The 22,214-nt window shown below is 46.2% G+C and overlaps 1 protein-coding gene across 18 annotated transcripts in view; it reads right to left on the reverse strand.

Moving 5' to 3' along the window:
* Positions 1–332: 332 nt before the first annotated feature.
* CACNA1A (calcium voltage-gated channel subunit alpha1 A) overlaps positions 333–22,214 on the reverse strand; it is a 241,862-nt gene continuing 219,980 nt past the window's right edge. For 13 of the 18 annotated variants that reach the window (XM_031947676.1, XM_031947675.1, XM_031947665.1 and 10 more), the window contains 9 exons: positions 16,632–16,739; positions 15,897–15,997; positions 15,060–15,163; positions 14,214–14,352; positions 11,944–12,057; positions 8,845–8,880; positions 6,075–6,261; positions 2,934–3,181; positions 333–1,508 (listed from right to left, as the gene is read on the reverse strand). In XM_031947676.1, the coding sequence (XP_031803536.1) occupies positions 813–1,508; positions 2,934–3,181; positions 6,075–6,261; positions 8,845–8,880; positions 11,944–12,057; positions 14,214–14,352; positions 15,060–15,163; positions 15,897–15,997; positions 16,632–16,739 (1,733 nt within the window). In that variant the 3' untranslated portion in view covers positions 333–812. The remainder of the gene's footprint in view (positions 1,509–2,933; positions 3,182–6,074; positions 6,262–8,844; positions 8,881–11,943; positions 12,058–14,213; positions 14,353–15,059; positions 15,164–15,896; positions 15,998–16,631; positions 16,740–22,214) is intronic. The other 5 variants (XM_031947671.1, XM_031947670.1, XM_031947668.1 and 2 more) reach the window with 4 other exon arrangements.

A 22,214-nucleotide genomic window follows, 5' to 3' on the forward strand; every position in this document is an offset into this window, starting at 1 on the left:
TAATAGGGTTTGGTATAACCAGCAAGCACTCCTCTGTGTGTGTGTGTGTGTGTGTGTGTGTGTGTGTCTGTGTGTCTGTGTGTGTGTGTGCAGGTCTCAGTGCAGAGGAAGGTCTGCATAGGGGTCAAGGGGGGAAAAAAGGGGTGTGCTGTGTGCATTTATATTGCATCAGGTCCCTCTTCGCCAGGAGAATGGGCACTAACTCTTCTTGTCATTCATTAGGGAAAGGAAAAGTTTAATTGAGATGATAAAACTCATCAATAGAGGTTTTCTTTTTTCTTCCCATTTTACTTTTTAAAAATGTTTTTTTTTCCCTCTTTTTCCTTTCCCCCAAAGTTCTCCAAAGTTATTGAACAAATTCAAACCCTCTTTAGCTACGTGGTTTGTCCTCCTGAAGGGCTCTAAGGTGGATGTTCCAGGAAGAGTATCTGCTCTGGCAGATTCAGCAGCAGGTCCCCAGACCTACAGGTTGTTGCCTTTTCTTCTCAAAGATTATCCTAACTTTGTCTGTAAAGGACAAACATGTTCTGGATCCTTGTTCCTACCCTTGTTCCCCCCTCCTCCTTCCATCCTTTTTCTTTCTTCCCTGTTATATAAATCTTCGTTTTTCAATTTCCCTTCCCAACTTGTCCCTCCCCTTGCCCATCCCTGCTTGGCAAATTTAATAAGAGTTTGAAATTAAAAATTTTTCCTCCATTTTTCATGACAGTTATTGTAATTTTGTCTTCTGGGTGTAGGTTCATGTGTGAATGAGGGGAGTACGGGGTGTGTGTGAGTGTGAGTGTGTGTGTGAGGCGCACACACATCAGGACTTAGCACCAGTCATCATCATCGGTCTCGCTATAGGGTTCGTGCAGTCCTTTCCGGGGGCCTTGCCCTCGATGCCTGGCCAGTCCGTGGGTAGGATAGTAGCCATTTGGTAATCGCCGTCCGTGTCTGGAGGGCGAGACTGAGGCTGGGCCTCCTGCCCGGGAAGTCCTGGGCGACCGCCCGGTACCAGAGGAGGCATGTGGCGGGGTGTCATAAGTGAAGGCTACCTCTTCGCTCCCTGGGCCGTCGGCGTCGTAGTCTGAGCTCTGGTAGTAGCCGCTGTGGTGCCGGGCTCCCGAGTGCCCCTCTGAGGTATGGGGGCTCGGTGCTGGCCACCGGGACCCAGCATGGCGGTAAGCCCTCGGGGATTCATTTCTTGGTGGGGCAGTGGCGTGCCGCTCCATTCCCGGTGAGCGGCTACTGCCGTGGCCCCCTCCAGAGGGCCGTTCCCCCACCTGGTGCTCAGCAGAGGGGGCCTGGTACCTCCGTGGTCCAGGAGTGGAGGATCTGCAGGGGCGCACTGACTGTTGCGGCTGCGGCGGCTGGGGACCTGCGCTGCCAGCCTTACGGATCACTGGGGAATAGGACACATGTGGCCTGGGGGTGGAGGGGGTCTGGGGGAGCTGGCGGCGTCCACGCCGCGGTGTGCTGGTACCAGATGTTGAGGGGACTGGGCTTCCACTTACGGAACTACTGCCCTACACGAAAATTGAAACAAAGGAAATCAAAAAAAAATATACAACAAAATCAACCAAGAAGAGACAAGAGGAAACAGAGGACAAGATGGAGAGAAGGAGGCAAAGGAAACAACAGAAAAGAAAACCCAACAGAAAACAGGAGGGAGGGGACAAAGGAAAACAACATTTTAATGGAAAAAAGGAGAAAAGCAACAGCCACAGGGAAGAGGAAATAAGAGACAACAAGGGAGATAAAGTAAAAAACAAACACAAAAACAGTGAGAAGAGAAATGAGAAATGGAGTTTTGTAAGTTTCGGGGTTTAAAGTAGCAAAAGTTCCCAAAATTACTCACGAGTCCAGAGGACAGAAATAAATCATAATTAAAACCAAAAAAAGGGAAGCCAAGGGTTAAAGGAAAAAAAAAACACAGCAGGGCAGCGGGCAAGGGACATGAGCCAGGGCCAGGCAGGGCCAACTGAGCTGAGGCACCGTCCAGGAAACCAAAGAGGGATTTTAAACAACTTAAACAAAAGTAGCTGTAGTAGAAGAGGATGGCATGGGTAAGAAAATAGGGCACCACATTTGTGGTCACTTGGGAGGGAGCTAATGGCTAGTGGAGTGCCCTCCTGGAGGTGGTAGCCACTTGAGAGAGCTGGGGATCTATCCCTCCAGAAGATCCTGTTCTCACTTAGTTTTGTAGGGGGGTGCTAACTCCTCCTACTCCCACTATATTAGGGGCTGTCATGGGACCTGGAATATGGAATTGTGGAGGACAGCTGCCATGGCTGGGGAAAGGACAGTTTCTGGGCTTGGCCTGAGTCCCTTCCCCAACTCCAAGCCTATGCTAACAGGTTCCCTCCTAGGACAGGGGAGGGGAGGAGGAAGGGAAGGGAGTGTGTGGCCATGAGGGCAGAGGGAGAGATGAGTTAGTTGGGGGTTAATTGGGGTCTCTATTCTTTCTTTCCAGGAGTGTGTTTTTCTTATGGCTGCAGCAGTTCTGTGACCTTTGCCTCTGTAGTTGAGCTCCTTGGTTGGTTAGTTTTGGGGAGACTTATTGCCGACCCTTCTCACTAATTCAGTGGTTCCCAACACAAATTTCTGACCTGAAAGGGGCTTGGTGCTCCTTGTTAGTGATGTCTCTGCTCTCTGTTGCTACCTGCCTCCCTGTAGCCTACCTGTAGCCTAGGTGTAACCTACCACTATTCTGGTTACTCTGGGGCTGGGGGGCCCACTAGAGTGGGTGACGAGAACAGCCCCACCGCTATGAGCAGGATTGCCCAGGGCGTCGTGGAAGACAGTTTCATGGGGGACCAGGTTTACCCAGCATCCCAAACTAGATTTCTCTTTGCCCTTAGAACTGTCATCCTGACCTTTCACTCCTCACATCTCTGGGCTCTCCCTGACCAAGTGGAATCAGGGGAAGAAGGGCAACATGCCAGACCCACCTGCCTATGAGCCATATGCTCTCGGCCCTCGCTGGGGGAACGAGACCAGCGTTGGTCTCGGGCTCGGGGCCGTCCGTACTCAGACCGCTCCTGGGAATAGCGCTCCTTGTCAGAGGATGGGTGGTGATGGTGGTGGTGATGATGGTGCTGATGGTGTTTTCGGTCCTTGGGCCTTCCCCGCTCCTGGTCTCGATCTTTTGAAGGCAGATCCCCAGACTGGGTGGTAACACTCAGGTCTGTTCCTAAGCCTGGGCCAGAGATAAGAAGAGACAGCCATGATATATGAAAGAGGAGGGAAAGGAAGCAGGATGCCCTGCCCTTATGCTTTGGACCTACTGGAGAAACTCTGGAAGGAATCAAGAGGACCCTCTGCTGGGGGAAACTGCCAGTTACTCACCATCCATTCTCCTGAGGTTTCTTACTTCTCTCTTGTTCTTCACCCTCAGCCTCCTCGTGCAAAGACTCCACAAATGCTCTCCTTCCTTGGACTTTCCCGCCTCCTTTTTTCTTTCAGACTTCTACCTGGTATCCTCAAACAGCTCTTCTTTAGCCCCCAAACTGTGTCTCCCACCAGTTTTGGATCTAGTTCTTTATTGAGTGGCTCATTCTCTGTTCCTTCCAGTTTCCATAAGCCACACTCTGTGGATGGTCCCTATAGCATCCCCAAGTCTGACTCCTTGCCAGATGCTTAAAGGATATCTCTTCTAAGGTGCCTTTTTTTCTTAAAACTTCAGTGTCAGAATTGTACTCTCCCAACAACTTACTCATTTTCATCATCAACATCTGTCCTCTTTATTATTCTCCTCCTGGTTCAACATCTACAAGGCCTCCTTTGACTTGCTTCTTAAATCTGACCAATGTCTATCTCTCATTTCCATGCACACTGTCTTAGACCTTCCAAGTCCTCCTCATGCTTCCACTTGCTCTCAGTGGAATCCTTTCTTCAGCTTCAGACTACCTGACCACTCCTACAAAGGATCTTTCTACATATGCTTCCATATTCTTATAATGCTCCTCTTTGGATGAAAACTTAGATGATCAAATGCAGACTCTTCAGTCAACTCTCCACCAACTAGAAGTTTTGCCTTAGTTTTTTTAAAGTTGAAAGTAACCTGTGGTATGATTTAATTCAGCCTCTTCATTTTATAGGGGAGGAAACTCAACCCCACAGAGATTAAGTGATTTCTCTAAGGTCACTTACGTAGGCATTATTATTAATAATTACAGCAGAAGTGACAGAGCTGATAATTTGGCAAAGCAGGGATCATATTACTAAAACCTCCTTGTATCAGATTAGTCTTCTCATTTCTTCCATCTGCACTTTATCCATCTCTACCTTTGCTCATGAAATTCCTGTATCACAGAAGGCCTTTCCACCTCCATTTATCCTAACCCTATTTATTTTCTTTCTTTCTTTCTTTCTTTTTTTTTATAAATTGTGTTTTGATGCATCATGAAATGCATATTAGGCTCCCAACATTCTAATCCAAATCTAATATTTGTCCAGATGATACCTCCTTCCTCTATGAAGCCTTCCTTGAGAGTATAATCATAATAACATAGAATTTAGAGCCCAAAGGGACTTTAGTCCAATTCCCTCATTTTCAAGACAAGGAAATGTTGAGGTCAGTACAGGAGAGACTGGTCCAAGGTTACACAGATGAGAACTGGCAGAAGTTAGTTTTTCTGATTCCAAACTCTTCATTTTCACACCGTCCACCCTACCTGGAGCTCAGGCTACAATTCCCTCCCTTTGTATTCATTCTCCCCCTTCCCCTCTATAAAATTTGGGCAGAATACAAATAGTTGCTTATGCTGCCTTCCACATCTTTTGTATCCTACTTAGACCAGTGGGAGATCACATTCTTTCTCCTTTCTCAGTGTCCTCTATATGGTAGGGTCATTCATTCCTGCCTCAAATAATTTTGCAGTTATCTCTGCCAGGAATACCCCTCTCCTCTCCTCTCAGCTCCCTTTAGAGTCTACTTCCTGCATAATAAAGCCTTCCCTGACTACTCCAATTCACACCAGCCCCTCTTTTCTCTAATCTCCCATGCCTATCAAGTTGCACAGTTTAACACTGTTGTTCTTTGAGTATTTCATGGGGCTCTATCCAGCCTCCCTCATTGCCTCTCTACCCCACACCTCAAATGCTGAGAACAGTGCAGACCACCAGTAGACAACTTTCCCTATTCTTTCCCCAAAGGGAGAGGTCAGCAATGATGTGGGCTCTCAGGAATTACTCCCATGTGACCTGGAGACAGGCTTAGCTTGTTTTATAGCACTAGCTCAGGACAGAACAAGTTCTGGTATTCTATCTATATGTCATTACATTTCTGACATATACCCAAGCCTCTGAGAGGGAAGGGAGAGGAATTATCTAGAGAGGTTGATTTAACTGTTCTTTGGCTTGCCTTTTTGGTACTTCAGATTCACAGGCTCCTGTTCTCATACTTCACTGGATATCAGAGTTGGGGAGGGACTTCAGACACCATATGGTCCGACCAACCAAAACCCAAACAAGAACCCCCACAAATGCCCAACCAACTGTCATCTAGCCTTTGTTTGAGAGCTTCCAGGGAGGGGGACTTGACTACTTCTCAGGGCAGTTAATTATACTTTCCCATAGTTCAGATGGTTGGGAAATTTTTACTATTATTGATGCTAAATCTTCCTCTACTAAAATCTTCACCTATTGCCCTGATTTAACTTCTCATCCACATAAAAATCCTTCAGATGCTTGAAGCCAGCTCTCTTCTTCAGGCTAAACTTCTTCCATTCCATTGCATAATCTTGAGGACATCCTCTATCTTAGCTGTCCTTCCCTGGATACTCTCCATTTATTAATGCCCTTCCTAAAATGTGGTACCCAGAGCTAAACAAGATATTCCCATGTGGCCTGATCTTGGCAGAGATAGCTGGATGGGACTATCACCTCTCTCACATCAGTTCTTTTTTGACTGCCATATCGTGCTTTGGATTCATAGCGTTTACCACTCCAAACTTCTCTCACTCCCTACTTTGGGCAACAGGACCTTTGTTGTTATTGCAGGTTTTCTCCTCAGAGGAGATGATCCAAGATAGTATTCTGCTTATATGGCTAATCACTGCAGGGAAGTGAGGGAACAGGTGACACTCAACCTGTATCCACGTCTGTGTATCGGCTCAGGGAGCGCTCTGATGTCCGGTGGCCCCGCTCACGACGCCGTTGGTGGTGCCGCTGGTTCTCCTCTGGAGTGATTCTTTCCAGAGAGTAGTCATCCAAGCGCCTGCCCTTGTGGCCCAGCATGGAAGCCGAGCGCTTCATGGGACTGGTATCAGAGATGGTCTAAGGGCAGAATAACAAGCCGAGATGTATGGTCACTAATGAAGTCATCACAGAGTCCTGCCGGCTGCCAACCTCAGTCTTGGGGTCATCCCCACTGGGCTATCAGTAAAGGGAGGGCAGCTTGGAAGTGAGCTTATTCTCCATCCTGGTACTCCCACAGCAGGCAGGGCTACCTGCCAAGGGGGAATCTTTGGACACAACTTAAGGTGTTGCCTTTTCCCTCATGGTCACAATCATTGATTTTGGAGACAGTAGTGATGGCTACCATTACTATATGGCGCCATGGAAGGCAGGATTAAGGAGAAAACTGAGAAAGTCTAAAAGGGGATCTCAGGATAGAACAGCTCACAAAATAGGATGATCAACTCCAGTTAGACATTTGGATTTCCTAACCTTTAATACTCCATGTGAGAAAGCTTTGCAAAGTCCAGCCAATTCTTGAGTAGACCCTTAGATATTATACAGATCTGAGGGTGATATTCCTTTTTTTTTTTTTTCTCTTAATTTCTGAATCCCTTTAGGGGGTGGAATGTGTGTATAGGGGAATAAAGAGTTACTATTTCTCCCAATTGGAGCCCAGTCAGAAAGTGCAGGCAGTAGGTCTTCAATGCCCTAAACTACCTTTCTGGCTTATGAACATTCATGACAGCAAGAAGAGGCTATCTTTAAGGGCAAGATAAACCCTTCTGTCTCCCTCCTGCCAATAGGCCTAGAACTGTTTAGCTCTGAGGGTCACTGAGGCATAGCAGGCTAGGCTAATGAGGGAGGTGAAGGTAGCCTTTTTGGACCCTTTACAGAATTCTTTCAAACTATCCCAAATAGCTCAGTCTTGCCTATGACCAGCACAGTTTATATGTTTGAGAAAGGAAAATTTCCTGACCACATAAACTATGCTTAATTGCCATACTTCTTCTTTCAGGAATTAAATCAATTTCTCTAGACTGCTTTAGGTGCCCTCAAGCCCTAGGCTCCAGAAATGCTACCTCCATGACTTTCCTTGTACTCAGTAGGAGGGCCCAGGGTTAGAGGGCAGAATCTGCAGAAACAGGAAAGCTACATGGAAAAATTCTAGCCTGGAACCAAGAGTCTAGAATTCTAGGTTCTAGGCCCAGATCTTTGCTCATATTTTTGCATTTTCCTTCATTACCTGTTAAATGAGGATAGGGACCTCCTATTCTTCACAGGCTTTCCAGTAAGTTTACTTCTGAGCTGAGCTTATCCTTAAGATCTCCATCTTAGCAAGCAGGTCCCTGCATCTGTGTATAGCTCTCCCCTGTTGCCTTAGGTCCATCAGAGAGCCAAGATGGCAAAGCTTCTGCCCACCCCTCACCTCTTCTCCAGGGACACCTCCTCTGCCATCTCTGAGAGACACACATACATCGGGTGTAAAGAGTAATGTGAGGAGAGCCTCAATTTAGGCTGGGCCACAAGCTATTCCTCTGTCTATTAATGGGTCCACAGAGAACTGGCCAGCAAACAGAATGCCTCTCTGGACTCTTAAATGATATTGGATGGGTGGAAGGGGTTGAGTGGTATAGATGGGAAGGTGGAAAGGCTGTAAGTAATGCTTTACAGGGAAAAACTGCTTGTTCCTATCTAGGCCTGGGTAGGAAAAAAACTGGTCAGTCCCCTCCACCTCCCCCCCCCCCCCCCCAAAAAAAAAAGATGCCTTTTTGTCTTTCTTCATCTCTTTTCTTTTCCCATTGCTGACCTCACTTGACTGTGTGCAGAGGAATTCTCTATTATTTCAAAGTGCCTGAAGGAGGAAAGAAGGCTGGGAACCAAGGATCTGTTGTCCAGGACTCACAGGCACGACTTATTGCCCCACTTATGGCCAAAACTCAGTGGGGGAACAGGACAGATTGTGCATGTCTCTCCCTTTAGGCAAGCAGGGGCAATAGAGGAAGGAGGAAGAAGGGATGTAGGGTAAGTGTGTTGGCCAGTTTACTGCTTTATTAGACCCTGGAATGATGGCCCTTGGAGCAGGGAAGAGTATTTCGAAGGACAGTTGTTCAGGTAGCTGACACCTCATTGGGAGTTTTTGGGAAGGTCTGGCTTTGGGAGCTTGCCCCATCTTGCAACACAGAGATCTTAGCTCAGGGATTTTAGATTTCTGGGATGATCGAGAGATTTTCCAGGACTGAGAAGCTAAAGAGGTGAGCACATTATCAAAGACATTGGGGCCCTCAGGGAAGATGCCCAAGTCATCTTGAGAGAGGAGACATTCAAAGTCCACAAGTCTACTAGACCGTGAACAGGGACTCTTCTTGCGTCTTTGTAATCCTCAGCATCAAGCTCAGTCCTCTGCACATCCAAAGCTTAATAATGTTTGTTGACTTGGACCAGACCTGGTATCAGCCAGAGTTGTTCCCTCCTATAGGGCTACACAACCCCTCAGCAGCAAGAAACCTCCAGAGACCCTGCCTGAAGAGAGAGAATGGGTGCTTGGGCTGCACCAGGGTGGCCCCCGGCTACCAGAGAGAGCCGGAGGCAGAGGGTGGGGGATGTTGGGGATTAGCAGAGAAGAAATAGGGGAGGGGCTAGAGTGTTAGCGCCCCTCCCCACCCCAGTCAAGGTACGTACACTCAGATTATTCCCACGAGGCCGGCCCTTTCTCCTCTGTCACAGCCCCACAGGATGGTGCACACAGAAAGAACAGAAAGAAGAAAATAAATATCAAAGCAAAAAAGGAAAAGGAGGAGCTGGTTGGTGGGAAGAGAAATCATGTAAAAATGTCAGTCATTGAGGGGGACAGCAGAGGAAGGATGGGGAGAGAGAAACCTGAGAAAAAGTGAAGAGAGCAAGAAGGAAAATCAGATCAGATTAATGTCATCCCCACTCCAGAGAATTAATCTCAGAGCGTATTATACTCTCTTTACTTATGCTGGGCAGGTTTGCTTGGAACAAACCATCTGCTGACATGTTAAGATTGAAAAGGACAGACAGAAAAAGGCCAGACAGATAGACAACAGGAAGGCACATGACTGATGAGTGTGAGATGATGAAAGCAACATGAAGACTGGAGTTTCCCAGCACCCTGACCATTGACCCTGCCTCATGCAATACATCTGCTGGCCCTGCCTCCCCAACGTATGCAGGGGGCCTCCACAGCCCAATCTTGCCTTGGCTAAAAGCTGCAATGTTACGGCCCTAGTCTGCTCATCCCACTGACTGCCCAAGGTCTTACACTTGGGGGAGGGGGGGGGTGCTTGTGTGTCTCTGGGGCGTGCAGTTCTGTATGGGACAGGAAATCCAGGCTGTCCAGCCCCTCCCACTCAGCCCCGGAGCCCTTCCCTTCCTCCTCAAGAAGTTCCCTGAATATGAAAGGAAGGGGAGGGGTTCTTCTGGATGAACCTCTGCCCCCAGAGGAAACAGTGCAGCCTTTAGTAGGGTTTAGGGGTTCCTGCCCCCTAGAAGCATCCCACTGTTCCACGCCAGTGCCACACATCAAGCTTGTCTAAAGCCAAACATGCAAAGACATGGACTCATCCAGAGTCTTTGGCAGACAGGCGGGCCATCCATCCATTCATTCAACAGCCTTGGGAGGGCCAAGCCGCCGAGACATGACTTTAACTCTGAGCTTCTGACTACCAGACAGACATTTGCCTGAGCTTGGAGGGGCTTGCTAACACCTTCTTTCCCCAAACTGCTCCCTGGTGGGGCTCCAGAAGGAGGCCAGCCAATAATTGGGGAGGGGAAGGGACAGCTCTGACTTCCAGGCCCCGGTGATCCGGGCCACGGAGTCACGCTTCCCTTCTTCTTCCTCCCGGCACACACACACACACACACACACACACACACACACACACACACCTCACAGCATGGATGGGAGGAAGCTGACAAGTTGTTAAAGCAGCTCGAGACTCAGCCACTTAGAAATCCAACACACACACATGCACGTACATCCACACCAAGACCCCCCCATCTTGGTTTTATCAAGGGGAAGATTACAGTCAATGTGGCCCTCTGCCATGCTGGGACTGGCCCTTGCTGTGGGCACAGTGAGGCTGCCTGAGGCCAGGAGCATGCTCATGCGGCACCAGAAGCCGATGGGATCTGTCCATTGTCTGTCCATCTGTCTGTTAGGGCCGTGGTGTTCGAGGCCAAGTTCCCTTTAGCAGACCAATTCCTCGGAGTGAGGCATGGGTCCCCTTATCTTCCACATTCTCACCTGTATCCATTTGGATTGAACATCAAAAAACCCAGTGGTTTTAAGGGGGACCCATGTCACCACCCACATCCCACATCCCACCCCTAACCCTCCGGCTGGGAGAGCTGGCCACTTCCATTCTGCTCCGTACGGAAGAAGCACTTCGTATTTGTTATATGGTTGAATCAAACTGACCCCAGAACCTTGCCTCTTAGTCTAGTTGCAAGAACAATCCAAAGTGACTAGGAAGGTCAGCCTTTTCCCATCACTGGCTTTACCTCACATTCCCCAGGGTGCTGACTGAGGCCACAAAAAGGCTCTCTCCCTTCCTTTTCTTCAAGTTAAAAATATGTTACCTTTAGTCTCAATTTTACCCACCTTTCTGGATGTAAAATGCATGTAGGGCTAGGCCTCAGCATTCATGGGCAGGAATGACAGAGGGGGATTGCACTGACTGACACCCCATGTAGGAGCAGCAGAGCAGAGAACGGCATTCCAGAGTCCTACCCCCCAACCCAAACCCCACCTGGGCACCTGCCCTCAGCCAGAGAGGAGCAGGCTTTAAGGACTGACCTTATTGTGCTGAATGCAGAACGATTTACAGAAGCATCTGTCACCACCCTGCCCTTCATGCTCTGGCTCCTTGGGAAGGGTCTAGCCCCTCCAGCTTAATGGGCGTCTCTCCCCACTTCAGGGAAGTAACAGAGCTCAGTCTTGCTAAGTGTGATGAAAGGCTTTTCTTGGGGAAGGGAACAAGTCCAACGGACTTGTGTTGTAGACAGTCCCAGAAACAACTAATGCTTTCTTCTCTGTAAGTTCTTCTTTGTCAATAGTGAATTTCTCCCCTTTCTTGCCATCCCCCCAACCCAGTACTGGGCCAGATGCCAACATAGTTATTGAGGACCCACCGTCATTCAAAGTTAGCCTAGCACATATCAGTGAAAATAAAATACAACTTGACTCACGGATTAATAGATTTCCATTATTAATACTCCAGCTCCTCTCCATTCGCTTTCTGAATCGATCTGTATGTGTATCTATTTATACACACATGTATATGTGGCTGTTTGGTGGGGGTAGGGCAAAGTGAAGGGATTTCTGAGTGGAAACTTCCGAGGTCTGGGCCTTGGGGGGCCACGAGGAAACTCTGGCTCTTTGTACTCCCAAGGAACTCAACACCTTCCCCTCTGCCCACCCGAGCTAGTCTGGCGTCACCTCTTGTGGCCAAAAGGCTGTCTGGGCAGTCCCTTGGACCGTAGTTTTCCTTCATTCCTTGTTTTCAGGTCCTGATCTCTATCCCCAACTTCCTACATGATGGAACACTTAGCAAATGATGATCTATACTCCCCAGAAAGGGAAGGTATCTTTCAAAAGTACAAAATCTGGGGGTGGAGGGGAAATACCCCAGCCCTCCGGGGTGGGGGCTACAGAGCAGAGTTGGAGGCCTCATTAGGCAACAGCTGCTCTGTGGGGGAGAGGGCCCTCTGTGGGCTCACCTGCCCCCTTGGAAGGTTCCGATGAAAGCCCCTCACCTGGTTTTCAGCTGGGAGCCGGGGCATGGAGGTGGCTCTGCCCTGCCCTTCCATAGGGAGGTAGTGGTCGCTGTCTGAGTAGCCGTCCTTCCCCATCTCTCTCATCTCCACAGACTGCAGGGGACACAGCAAGGGGGTGGGTGAGCCTGAGGCTTGAAGTGTGGAGCCAAGGGGAGCCCAAAGCAGAACCAGGAGTCGTGGGCACTTGCTTTGACTCCTATCCTACTGTTTGATCAGCCTAGCAGATGGATGCTTATCTGGTAAATACTTTATAAGTAATTTGCACGTAATTTCAAAATGTTCAGCTCCTATGGGTTTTCCTAGACAGCTGCTACTCTATAGACCTTACTTTCACATCTCTTCTGTCCTGACTACTTCAGGAGTGGGGCTGGGAAAAGAGAATTCTCAATTACTTCCACAACCCTTAGCATTTCTGAACTAGCCCTGGAGTGGTAGATTCAGCATCATTAAAATGTAGCATTCCATTTTAGCTACATGGCTTAGTGGCCCATGTCTTGTGTCCAAGGGGAGAAAAGGAGATCCGTGCTAATTCATTTAGAAGGAATGTGAGAAATCAAATAGAAAGGGATGTGAGATTGCCTTACTTGTTTTCAATTTTTCTTTTTGCAGCCTTCTGCATGCCCCTTTGCCCTCCGTGTGTCTTCTTCATATAGTCATATGTGCCCTTCACATAGTCTCTTTGTCCTCAGAAGAAGCTAAAGGAGGCTGCTAGGAGTCAGCAATTTCTGTCATTGTTCTCTTTCTTTGAAGAAGTCAGACACTGATCTTAATGGGACTAGAAATATCGGGCATCCTTGACTATGAAGTATTTATGATTTTGTAAAATCACAATTCAAGGTTTATGAGAAGTCCTTCTGGGATTTGTCTGGTACTTGAGGTATGTTATCAAAGGGAACCCGGGGAGGTGGGTTGGGTCGATGACCTTTCCTTAAAACAGCAGTATCATTCTTTGGATTTAAGGTATGTTTTTTGCCTCTCTGCAACAAATTATCATAATATTTAAAGCTGGAAGGACCTGTGGGATCTTCTGATCCAACTTCTTTATTTTACGGGTAGAAAAACAGAGGCAATAAGTTTTATAGCTTTATAGATTCAAGTCCAATTTCTCTCTGTGCCTTTACACTATACTAGGATACTTTCTGAGAACCACAGACCTGGAGAGAGACCCCAGCAAAAGGCAGTAGCTTTGAAACAGAGAAAAAAGGTAGCCCTTTTGATGGTGAGATGAAATACTGGGCTGAGGTTGAAAACTTTTATAAAGGTTCCTTGTAGCAATTTGGCCTAGAGGTTTATAACAGGAGGTAATGGAGCAAAGAATGTTGAGCTGGTATTAACAAACAGCTCATTAATATGTTTAAACAAACAGCCTAGGACAGAGACAGGAGCAGAGGTGAAGGATGGACTCCTAGTGAGCTTTTAAGAGCTTTTAAAATGGTAAAAGGAATCTCTCTGCAACAGAGAACTCTGTGGGTCTGACTTCAGATCACAGGATTTAGAGGGAGGGATATTGAAAAATAGAGAGATTCTGAGCTGCTTATGGCTATACTGTTAGAAAGTAGTAAAGCAGAGTTTTGAATGTAGGTCTTGCAAGTCTGGTTAGATCCAATGCTTTTTGGAGCCATTACAATGCAGGACCATCTCCAACAAGTATGCTGTTGCAGGCAGAGCCTTGGGCTCCAAACTGTTAATAGAGAGACAATCATGATTCATAGAAGTTCTGGGACCCTGGTTCTATTGTGGTACCTCTCGGAGCCACCATTGCCTCATTTATAAATTGGAAATCATAATACCTACCTCTTCAGATTATTTTCAAGAACACACTATGGAGATGGGGAGATTTTTCTGCAGATACCATGTAATGTAATGTAGGGTCAAAAGCAGTCACTCGAAAAGCTGTGTGCCAGCCAAGCCAAGCTGTGTCTGCATGTGACTATGTATACTTATGTTAGGATAACAGCTCTAGCCTCTGCAGATGTCTCTGTTTCTATTTTTGCCTTCCTTGCCTACCTATTAAAGCTCCACTTTGAAAACGGGTTTTGTCCTCATCCAGGCCAAGAAAGGCTAGGAGTGGATGGAAAGTGCTCTTGAGGCTGTGTTATTCTTTAGGCTTGGACTATTAGGGAGAGAGTCAGCTTCATATTTTGCTTCTTCCCTCATCACTGTGACTCCTTCCCATCCTATTCTCTAGAAATTAGCAAGCAAGACTTGCTCCTTTGTGGGCCCCATTTGGGTATGAGGATGTGAAGTACCTGAGAACTGGGCCGGCTGTTAGGTAGATCATCAGGAGGTCCTCGTTCAGGGCTCCATGTCCCTGTCTTCTGGAACATCTCTTGGGCACGTTGGGTCACCCAGGATGGACTCTCTTTCATGCCACCTTCATGGGCCATCCTGCAAAAGTAGGGAGAGAAATAAGCAGTAAGTCCCCTTCTGAAGGACTCGGCCTCTCCTAAACATTCTGTAGTTTGTTTAAAAAGTTAAGAGTCTGGTTCACATTCTCTCTCTGAGACTGTGGGGTCCTGGAGAGCAGGGTCTTCATCTCTGTGTAGGTGCTCTGCAAAGTCCCCTTCCCAGAGAACAAGGCACTCTGCTGGCCTCTCAACAGGATGATCTCCTCTAACTGCTTGGGGACCAAAAGAGCAAGCACAGGGGGATCCTTTTCCCCAAACCCCCAATCCCCTTCTCCACTAATTCCCTTCCCTGATGAGGGAACCTTGGGCTTGCTCTGTCAAATGGACATGGTCCCTCACGTGGTTTGCATGAGGCACAGAGGTACCAACCCCATTCTGGGCCTTCCCGAATGCTCTGTCTCTACGTGCTTTGTCTGGCATTGTCTTTTGGACAACTGTTAGACCCTCAGAACCAGGGTTTTTCCCCTATATACCCCACATCTGGATTCTCCCAGATGCATTGTTTTCCCTAATTTGAATGAGGACTCTTTGAATTCAGGGACTGTTTTGCCTTTTATATTTGTCTCAATTGCTTAGCACAGTGCTTGGCACAGAGTGAGCTTTTTTGGTCACTCATTCTTTTAAGAGGCAGAATGTCAGGATGTGGGAAAGGGGGTGCCTACTGTGTTCACTCTGGGTCATACTCACAGCCCTTGGTCCAGCTGGGAAGAGGGGAGGGCATTCTGACCAGGGCCACCCTCCTGAGTCGGGGATGGTGGCTCCATGCGCTGAAACATCAGCGGCGTCCGGTTCTGTAGGAACAGAGGGTGACTCAGAGGGACATCAAGCCAGCCTGGTATCTCAGCTGGGTATTTGTGGCTATGAAATAACCACAGTGGGGGGCTTTGAGGCTCATGTGTGATGATGAGATGAGGGACAGGAGAGGAAGAGAGGGAGAAGAGAGGAGAAGAAAAATAAGTGTGGACAGGGGCAGAATCCCTCCTCGGGATTAAGATGAAACCTGAAGCACAGAAAAGGTGAGAATTATGTGGTCTCAGAGAGGCTTCTCTGGCTTGGGAAGGGGCTGTAGAAGCTGCAGGAGAGCCTCTCCTCAAAGGAAAAAGCTGGACAAAAGTTAAAAAAGTTGGTGTTTCTGAGTGCAGATAAGGGAAGGTTTTTAATGCCAATCTCCCAGAATACAAGAGTACAGTTTTATAAGGAGATCAGTACTTTTTGTTTTCCAACTTTATTAGATAGATACTAGAAAGAAATTATGAGGAATGTTGATAAGGAAGGCTCCAGTGAGGTATCGAGGGAAGTCCAGAAACCATGGTCAGGGAGAAGAAAGTCACCCAAGGAGGCTGTAGAAGCTCCTCTCTAACCAACCTCATTGCAAGGCTGGGAGATTGACCAAGTCTGGGTCACCAGGGGCCTCCAGGAGCACCAGGGCCACCTCGTCTTCCTTTGCGAGATACTTCTGGCTGATGGGCCCCAGCTGGGCTCCCCTTTGAAGCAAAGCAGCAGCGGTTCCGGGCCTATACTTGCCTGCTCCTCCCTCAGGGCCTGTAGCTTCTTTGCCTTGCTCTGTCGGTAATACTCCATGATCATCATGGCTGCATATATCTTTCCCACTGTCAAGTCTGTGGCTGTGGGCAAATGGGACAGGCAGGCTCAGTGTGAGAGAGACCTAGGTTGTTCTGCAGGGCGGATCTCCAATCCAGTTCCAGCCAATAGCTCTTCGCCTTTCTGAAGAGGCCATGCCCATTTCATAAGGGAACTTGGGGCCCAATTAGAATCAGAGGAATTGGAGGTAGACAAGGCCAGAGGAGAAAGGTAAATAACTAAGCTGGGATTTGAACCCAAATCAAGTGATCTTCCCACTATCCCTGATGCCTCCCACTGTACTCTACTGCCTCCCAGAGTGCTAAGGTTAGAGAGTACTTTTGGGACTACTTAAGTCATGGATCAGGATCTGAATTCTAGATCATTGTTTTAACCATTAGTTTGTATTGTCTGTCAGGACACAGATGAGTGGCTGCATCTGCCGTGGGTTCCTCCCATGTCCCGGCCTTCTTCAGATGTAGGGGAGCCTGTCTACTATTTCTGGCCATTCTTCCCTCCAGCATGGTTCCCCCAACCTATCCTTCCTTTGCAGACTTTACAGTTGCTCAGGAGCCTTCTCCAAAACTCCTACCCCAGCATAAGTTGATGGCCCACGGCCTCACTGTAGAGGCTGCTCTTCTCCTGGGCCCCGGAGGAAGTATTGGGAATCATTCTTACATTTGTGCGGGGTGACGAGGAGGTCAAGTGTCTTTTGTGAAAGGTTGGGCCAAATAGCCATCATCTCCTTCCGTAACTCAGCATCCATCTGCTGTTTGTCAGCTCCGCCTGTAAGACCAGCCAGAGAACATCGTGAATGTGGGGCTGGACTGGTGGGCCACCCATCTGGCCACCCGGGCCACACACTGGTTTTGTGGTAGCAGCCCTTCCTCTAGTCCCAGAGGGCTGGTTTGAGTCAGGCCTGTGCCAAAGAAGCTCTGGAAGGGATGGGGACCTGAGGCTGGCAGGAAGTTTCTAATGACTGAACATGAGCCTGGAATTTAAGCTTAGATATCTAAGCCCAAAGAGAGACTGGAGAATGTCAGCAATGGGGACTGAAATTCTACCTGACGCTGGACGGGTCCATTTGGGATGGACCACCAGCAAACACCTCAAACACCTCATCCTTCTAAAACTGACTTTGGCTTCTCCTAAAATAGGCAGCCCCCTTCTCCCTCCCCTCCCCCTTGCCCAATTCCCATTTCTGTGAAAAGTAGACCTTTCAGAATTCCAAGATTATGTTGTCACTGTTGACTATTTCCCATCATACCCCTGACATTTCTAACTTTACAATGACTCAAGCAAGTTCCCTTCTCTCCTTTGTTAGCACAGGGTTTGGCACACAGTAGGTGTTTAATAAGTGCTAATTGACTAATTCAGGCCTTTATCTCACTTAGATTATTTAAATATCTTCCTATAAAATCTCCCAGTCTCTAGTGTATTCCCTGTACATACCAATGCCTGAAGCAATCTTCCTAACACACTGCTTTGTTCAATTCCTATTCCTACTATTGATATCCCAGTTTTTACTTGGCAAAGTTTAAATTCTTCTGTTCTCTTATAGTCTAATTCCTACCCACCTGTCTAGTTTTTATTCTCCCTTCCCCTGCCTCTTTACATCCTCAGCATTTAGTCCAGTGCCTTTAGCAAAATAAGCATTTAATAACTAGATGGTACACCAACAAACCCCTTGACTTCTCTCTGCCTCAATTTCCTCACCTATAAAATGGAGATAATAACAGCACCAACAACTCTCTCCAAAGTTACCAATGACCTCATTTAGCCAAAGAGTCCTAGTCTATATTCCTTGTTCTTGCCCTCCCTTTTCTTACATCCATGCCTTTGCTTACCTCACTTTTCCTTCTCCATCTGTTGAGATCTTTAAGGCTCACTTCAAATCACCAAGTGTTTCTTGTGGCTTTTCCTAATACTTCTGAATGAAAATGATTTCTCCTTGAGCAAATATTTCATAATTCTTGGTTCTGTTATATCTTCCTTAAGTTTATGTTATATTGCTTTCTATCAGAACATGAGCCTCTCAAATATGGGATCTTTAACCATTAGGCTGTTCTGCCTGTCAGAAGGCAAGTTTGTGGCTGCATCAGTCCCAACACTGGGTAAACACAGAGCTTTAGTTGTATGGTGCAGCTAACTGTGTTGGGGGAAGGATGTCCCAATCAAGCCAGCTGCATGCACAATAGGTCTAGCTGAAGGATGTACCCCATGGGTAGAAAAATGAAACTCAAAGACAAACCACCCTTCAGAAGTCTGACAGTTAGGGAAAAAGCCATGACTACACACATGACTGTACCCCTGGGGTCAGTGGCTCATTCCTAAAATCTCAAAGAATAGGGTGACAGGATCATAGGGAGCTGGACTCCCAAGAAGGGAAACCTGCTAAGAAGAGTGAAAATGACTGCTCACAACTTTGGCATCATCCCTCCCTCCTGCCTGCACCGTACCCCCCTCTCCTTGCCTCTGAGATTACTTCCCATTTACCCTGAAGAGGTCTCATCTGTACATTATTGTTTGTGTGTTATCCATTAGAACGTGAACTCTTTGTGGGAAGGGATCATGTTTTTGTCTTTATATCCTCAGTGCTCAGACAGAAGTATTTAATAGCTAGATGGTACTGTGTATATAATTCACTGGGCCTGGGGTCAGGATAGACTTGAATTTAAATCTGTTCTCAGACCCTTACTAGTTGTGTGACTTTCAACAAGTCCTTTAACTCAGTTTCCTCACCTATAAAATTGATAATAACAGCACCAACAACTCTCTCCAAAGTTACCAATGATTTCTTGGTGATTTCTTAATCATCAAATTAAAAGTTTTTTTTCAGTCCTCATGCTTTTTTGGCCTTTCCTAGCCTTTGACATTATTGATCACCCTCTTCTCCTGGATGCTTTCTAGATTTCTATGGCACTGCTCTCTCCTTGTTCTCCTCCTAACGGTGTGATGGCTCCTTCTCATTCTCCTTTGCTGGATCTTTATCCAGGTCATGTTTATTAACTATTGCTGTCCTCCAAAGGTCTGGCCTTGGTATTTTTCTTCCTCTGTCTCACTTGGTGATTTCATCAGTTCCTATTGATTCATTTGTCATCTTCAGGCAAATGAATCTCAAATTTTTTCCCCCAAGCCTTAGCCTTCCTTCCTGATGTCTAATCATATTAACAACTGCCTACTGGTCATTTTTAACTGGGTTCCATAGACATCTGAAACTCAATATATCCAAAGCTGAACTTATTACCTGTCCTCTCAATTCTTCATTTCTTCTGAACTACCATTATTGTTAAGAGTATCAACATCCAGTATCACAACTCAGATGTCACCCTTGATTCCTCATGTTTGCCCTACATAGCCAATCTGTTGCCAAGTCTTTTCTACCTTTTCAGTATTTGTTTTCTTCACCCCACTGCCCAGGCCAGGTCTTCTATTTCTACAGTAGGTAGTTGGTTGGTCTCAAGAATCTCCCTACTACAGATCATCTTCTATTTTAGTTGCCATGGTAATCTTCTAAAGTACATGTTTGATTATGTCACTCCCCTACTCAATAAACCTTAATGACTTCCTATAAAAACCTCTGTTTGGCTTCAAACACTTTTCACAATCTGGTCCTTTCCTACCTTTCTAATCTTTCCTTTCCTTTTCCTTTTTCCATATTTTACATGTTTACAGAGTTTACAATCTAGCCACAATGTCCTTGCTGTTCCTCAAACAGGATGCCCCATCTCCCATCTTCATGTCTTTGGACTGGCTCCAGAGAGAGAACTATGGAGCCTTAATGCAGAGCAAAGCATACTGTTTCCACCTTTTCTTTCTTTCCTTTTTTCTTTCTTGTGGTTTTTCCCTTTTGTTCTGATTTTTTTCTTCCCAAATATAGAAATATGTAAAAAATGAATGCACATGTATAACCTAAAACAAATTTTAAAAAAAGAACTGATTTCCAAGGGCTTAGAGAAATGATCAGTGGAAACCCACACACTAAAATTCTCCAAGGGAAGTTCAGGAAGAACATAAAGCTCTGCAGGATGCCATTCTTGAGACATTAAGAAAAGGAATTCCTGGCAGGAGGAAAAAGGGAAGTTGTCTAAAAAGACCACTGTGGATGGACAGGGGACTTACTGGCCAGCTTTTATTTAAAAAAGACATATAAAAGCTGGAAGCAAGATGGGTAACAGTATAAAATACAAACTGAAGGTATCAGGCTAAGAATAGTGTGAGGAGAATGAAACTTCAGAATAAGCCAAGGCTGGGGAGGAGTGCTGAGAATAAAAGAGGAAGGAACAGAATTACTCCTCTGGGGGGAAGAAGGTTTAATAAACAATGGAGGGATAGCCTAACACTCAACTCTTCAGTTGCTCTTATCTCTATAAAGGAGGATGGAAAGAATAAAACAAAGAGTAAGTAGGGAGTTGACCCCCAAGGTAAGAAAGGTAAGAAAGAAAATTGTAAGAGAATACTTAACTGCCTTAGATGAATTTCAGACAGCACATAAGGTTTATCTTAGGATACTGACTGGGAAAGCCTGCAGATATGATTGTTGATCCTCAGCATGTGATCTTTGAAACATTATGCAACAGCAGAAAAGACCAAATGGAAGAGAAGAAAGAGTCACAAACCATAGGCCAGTGAGTCTGGCGTTAGTTAGTAGGTAGATGGAAGACCACAATATATGGACCAGTATGGGTAGAGAACATTTTGAAAAGGAAGTGGTGATCACAAAAAATCAACATGGAATTATCAAGAGTAGATCAATTCAGCGAATATTATTAAGCAGCAATCATGTGCCAGGTACTATGTTGTATGCTGGGCTTATAAAAACAAAGATGGAATAGTCTCTGCCTTCAAGGAGCTTACATGAGAGGTAGTAAAGCAGAATATATAACACCCTCCCAAATAAGTATAATACAAAACAAAAAAAAAACCACGTAAAGAGAAGGCGCTAACCACTAGACAGATCAGGGAAGAACTTTATGGAAGAGGTGGTCCCTATGTTGACTCCTGAAGGAAGGCAAAGATTTTAACAGACTAAGATGATACAGGAGTGTGTTCTAGGCAAAAGACAGTGGCTTGTGCAGAAGACAGTGTTCTGAGGAATAGCTTGTTGGAGAATGGCTAAGATGTAGAATTTAGAAAGGGCAATGACATTAAATAAAAGTAAAATGTTAGTCAGCAAGCTTTTATTAAATCCTTAGTGCGTGTCAGCCCCAGCGCCAAGTAGCAGGTCCATGAAGAGAAAGGCAAATATCACTTTCTGCTCTCCAAACCCACCCTACAATCTCTGTTTTCAGAAAACCTATATCCTAATGGAAAGAACCTGCAAACATGTGGGCATTTGGTATATACAAGATAGAGACAGAGTGTATTAAGATAATTTGAAAGGGGAAAGCATTTGCAACAAGGAAGACCAAGAAAGGCCTTCTGAAAGTGAGATCTGACCTGAACCTTGAAGAAGTCAGTGAAATTAGGAGGCAGAGATAGCAGGGCAAAACATTCCATGAATGGGGAACAGTTAGCATCAAAGCTAAGATATGGGAGATGGAGTGTCATGTTTGAGGAAATGCAAGTAGATTCATGTTCTTGGATTGTAGAGTGTATAGAGGGGAAATAAGGTATAAAAAATACCAAAAAGTCATGGTCTTCTAAGGAGTAGTAGGGCTGCTAATCTATCCCAATAGGGAGGCCTACTCCTCATGAGGAGTCCACGTTATGAAGAGCTGGAAATACCAAACAGAGGACTTTCTGTCTGATCATGGAAAACACGAGGAACCCCAAGAGCTTACTGAGAAAGAAATGGGTGAAATGGTCAGACTTGTAACTTGGAAGAATCACCTTGGCACCTGAGTAGAGTATTCACTAGGAGGGCCTGGAGTCAGGAAAGCCAATTATGGTATTTGTCCAAGAGAGAGGTGATGAGAGCCTCAATTAAGGCTGTAACTGTATAAATGGAGAGAAGAGGACAAATATAAGAGATACAGTGAAGGTAAAAATAACAAGATTTGTCAGAGAACTGGATGTATGGGAGGTTGGAGGAGGATGCCTAGGTTTTGAGATGGGGTGTCTGGGAGGATGATGGTATCCCTTGAAAAGTGATAGAGGAATTAAAAAGTAGAGAGTGTTTGGGGGAAAGATCATGAATTCTGTTATGGACTTGATGCCCAAAGGACATCAAATTGGGGATTCATAATTGTAGTTTAGTAGAGAGATTAGGTGGGCTAGAAATATAGATATGGAATCATCTGCATATAAAAAGATAACTGG

Source organism: Sarcophilus harrisii, chromosome 1 (assembly GCF_902635505.1).
Source record: "Sarcophilus harrisii chromosome 1, mSarHar1.11, whole genome shotgun sequence".
In the NCBI taxonomy this organism is placed as follows: Eukaryota; Metazoa; Chordata; class Mammalia; order Dasyuromorphia; family Dasyuridae; genus Sarcophilus; species Sarcophilus harrisii.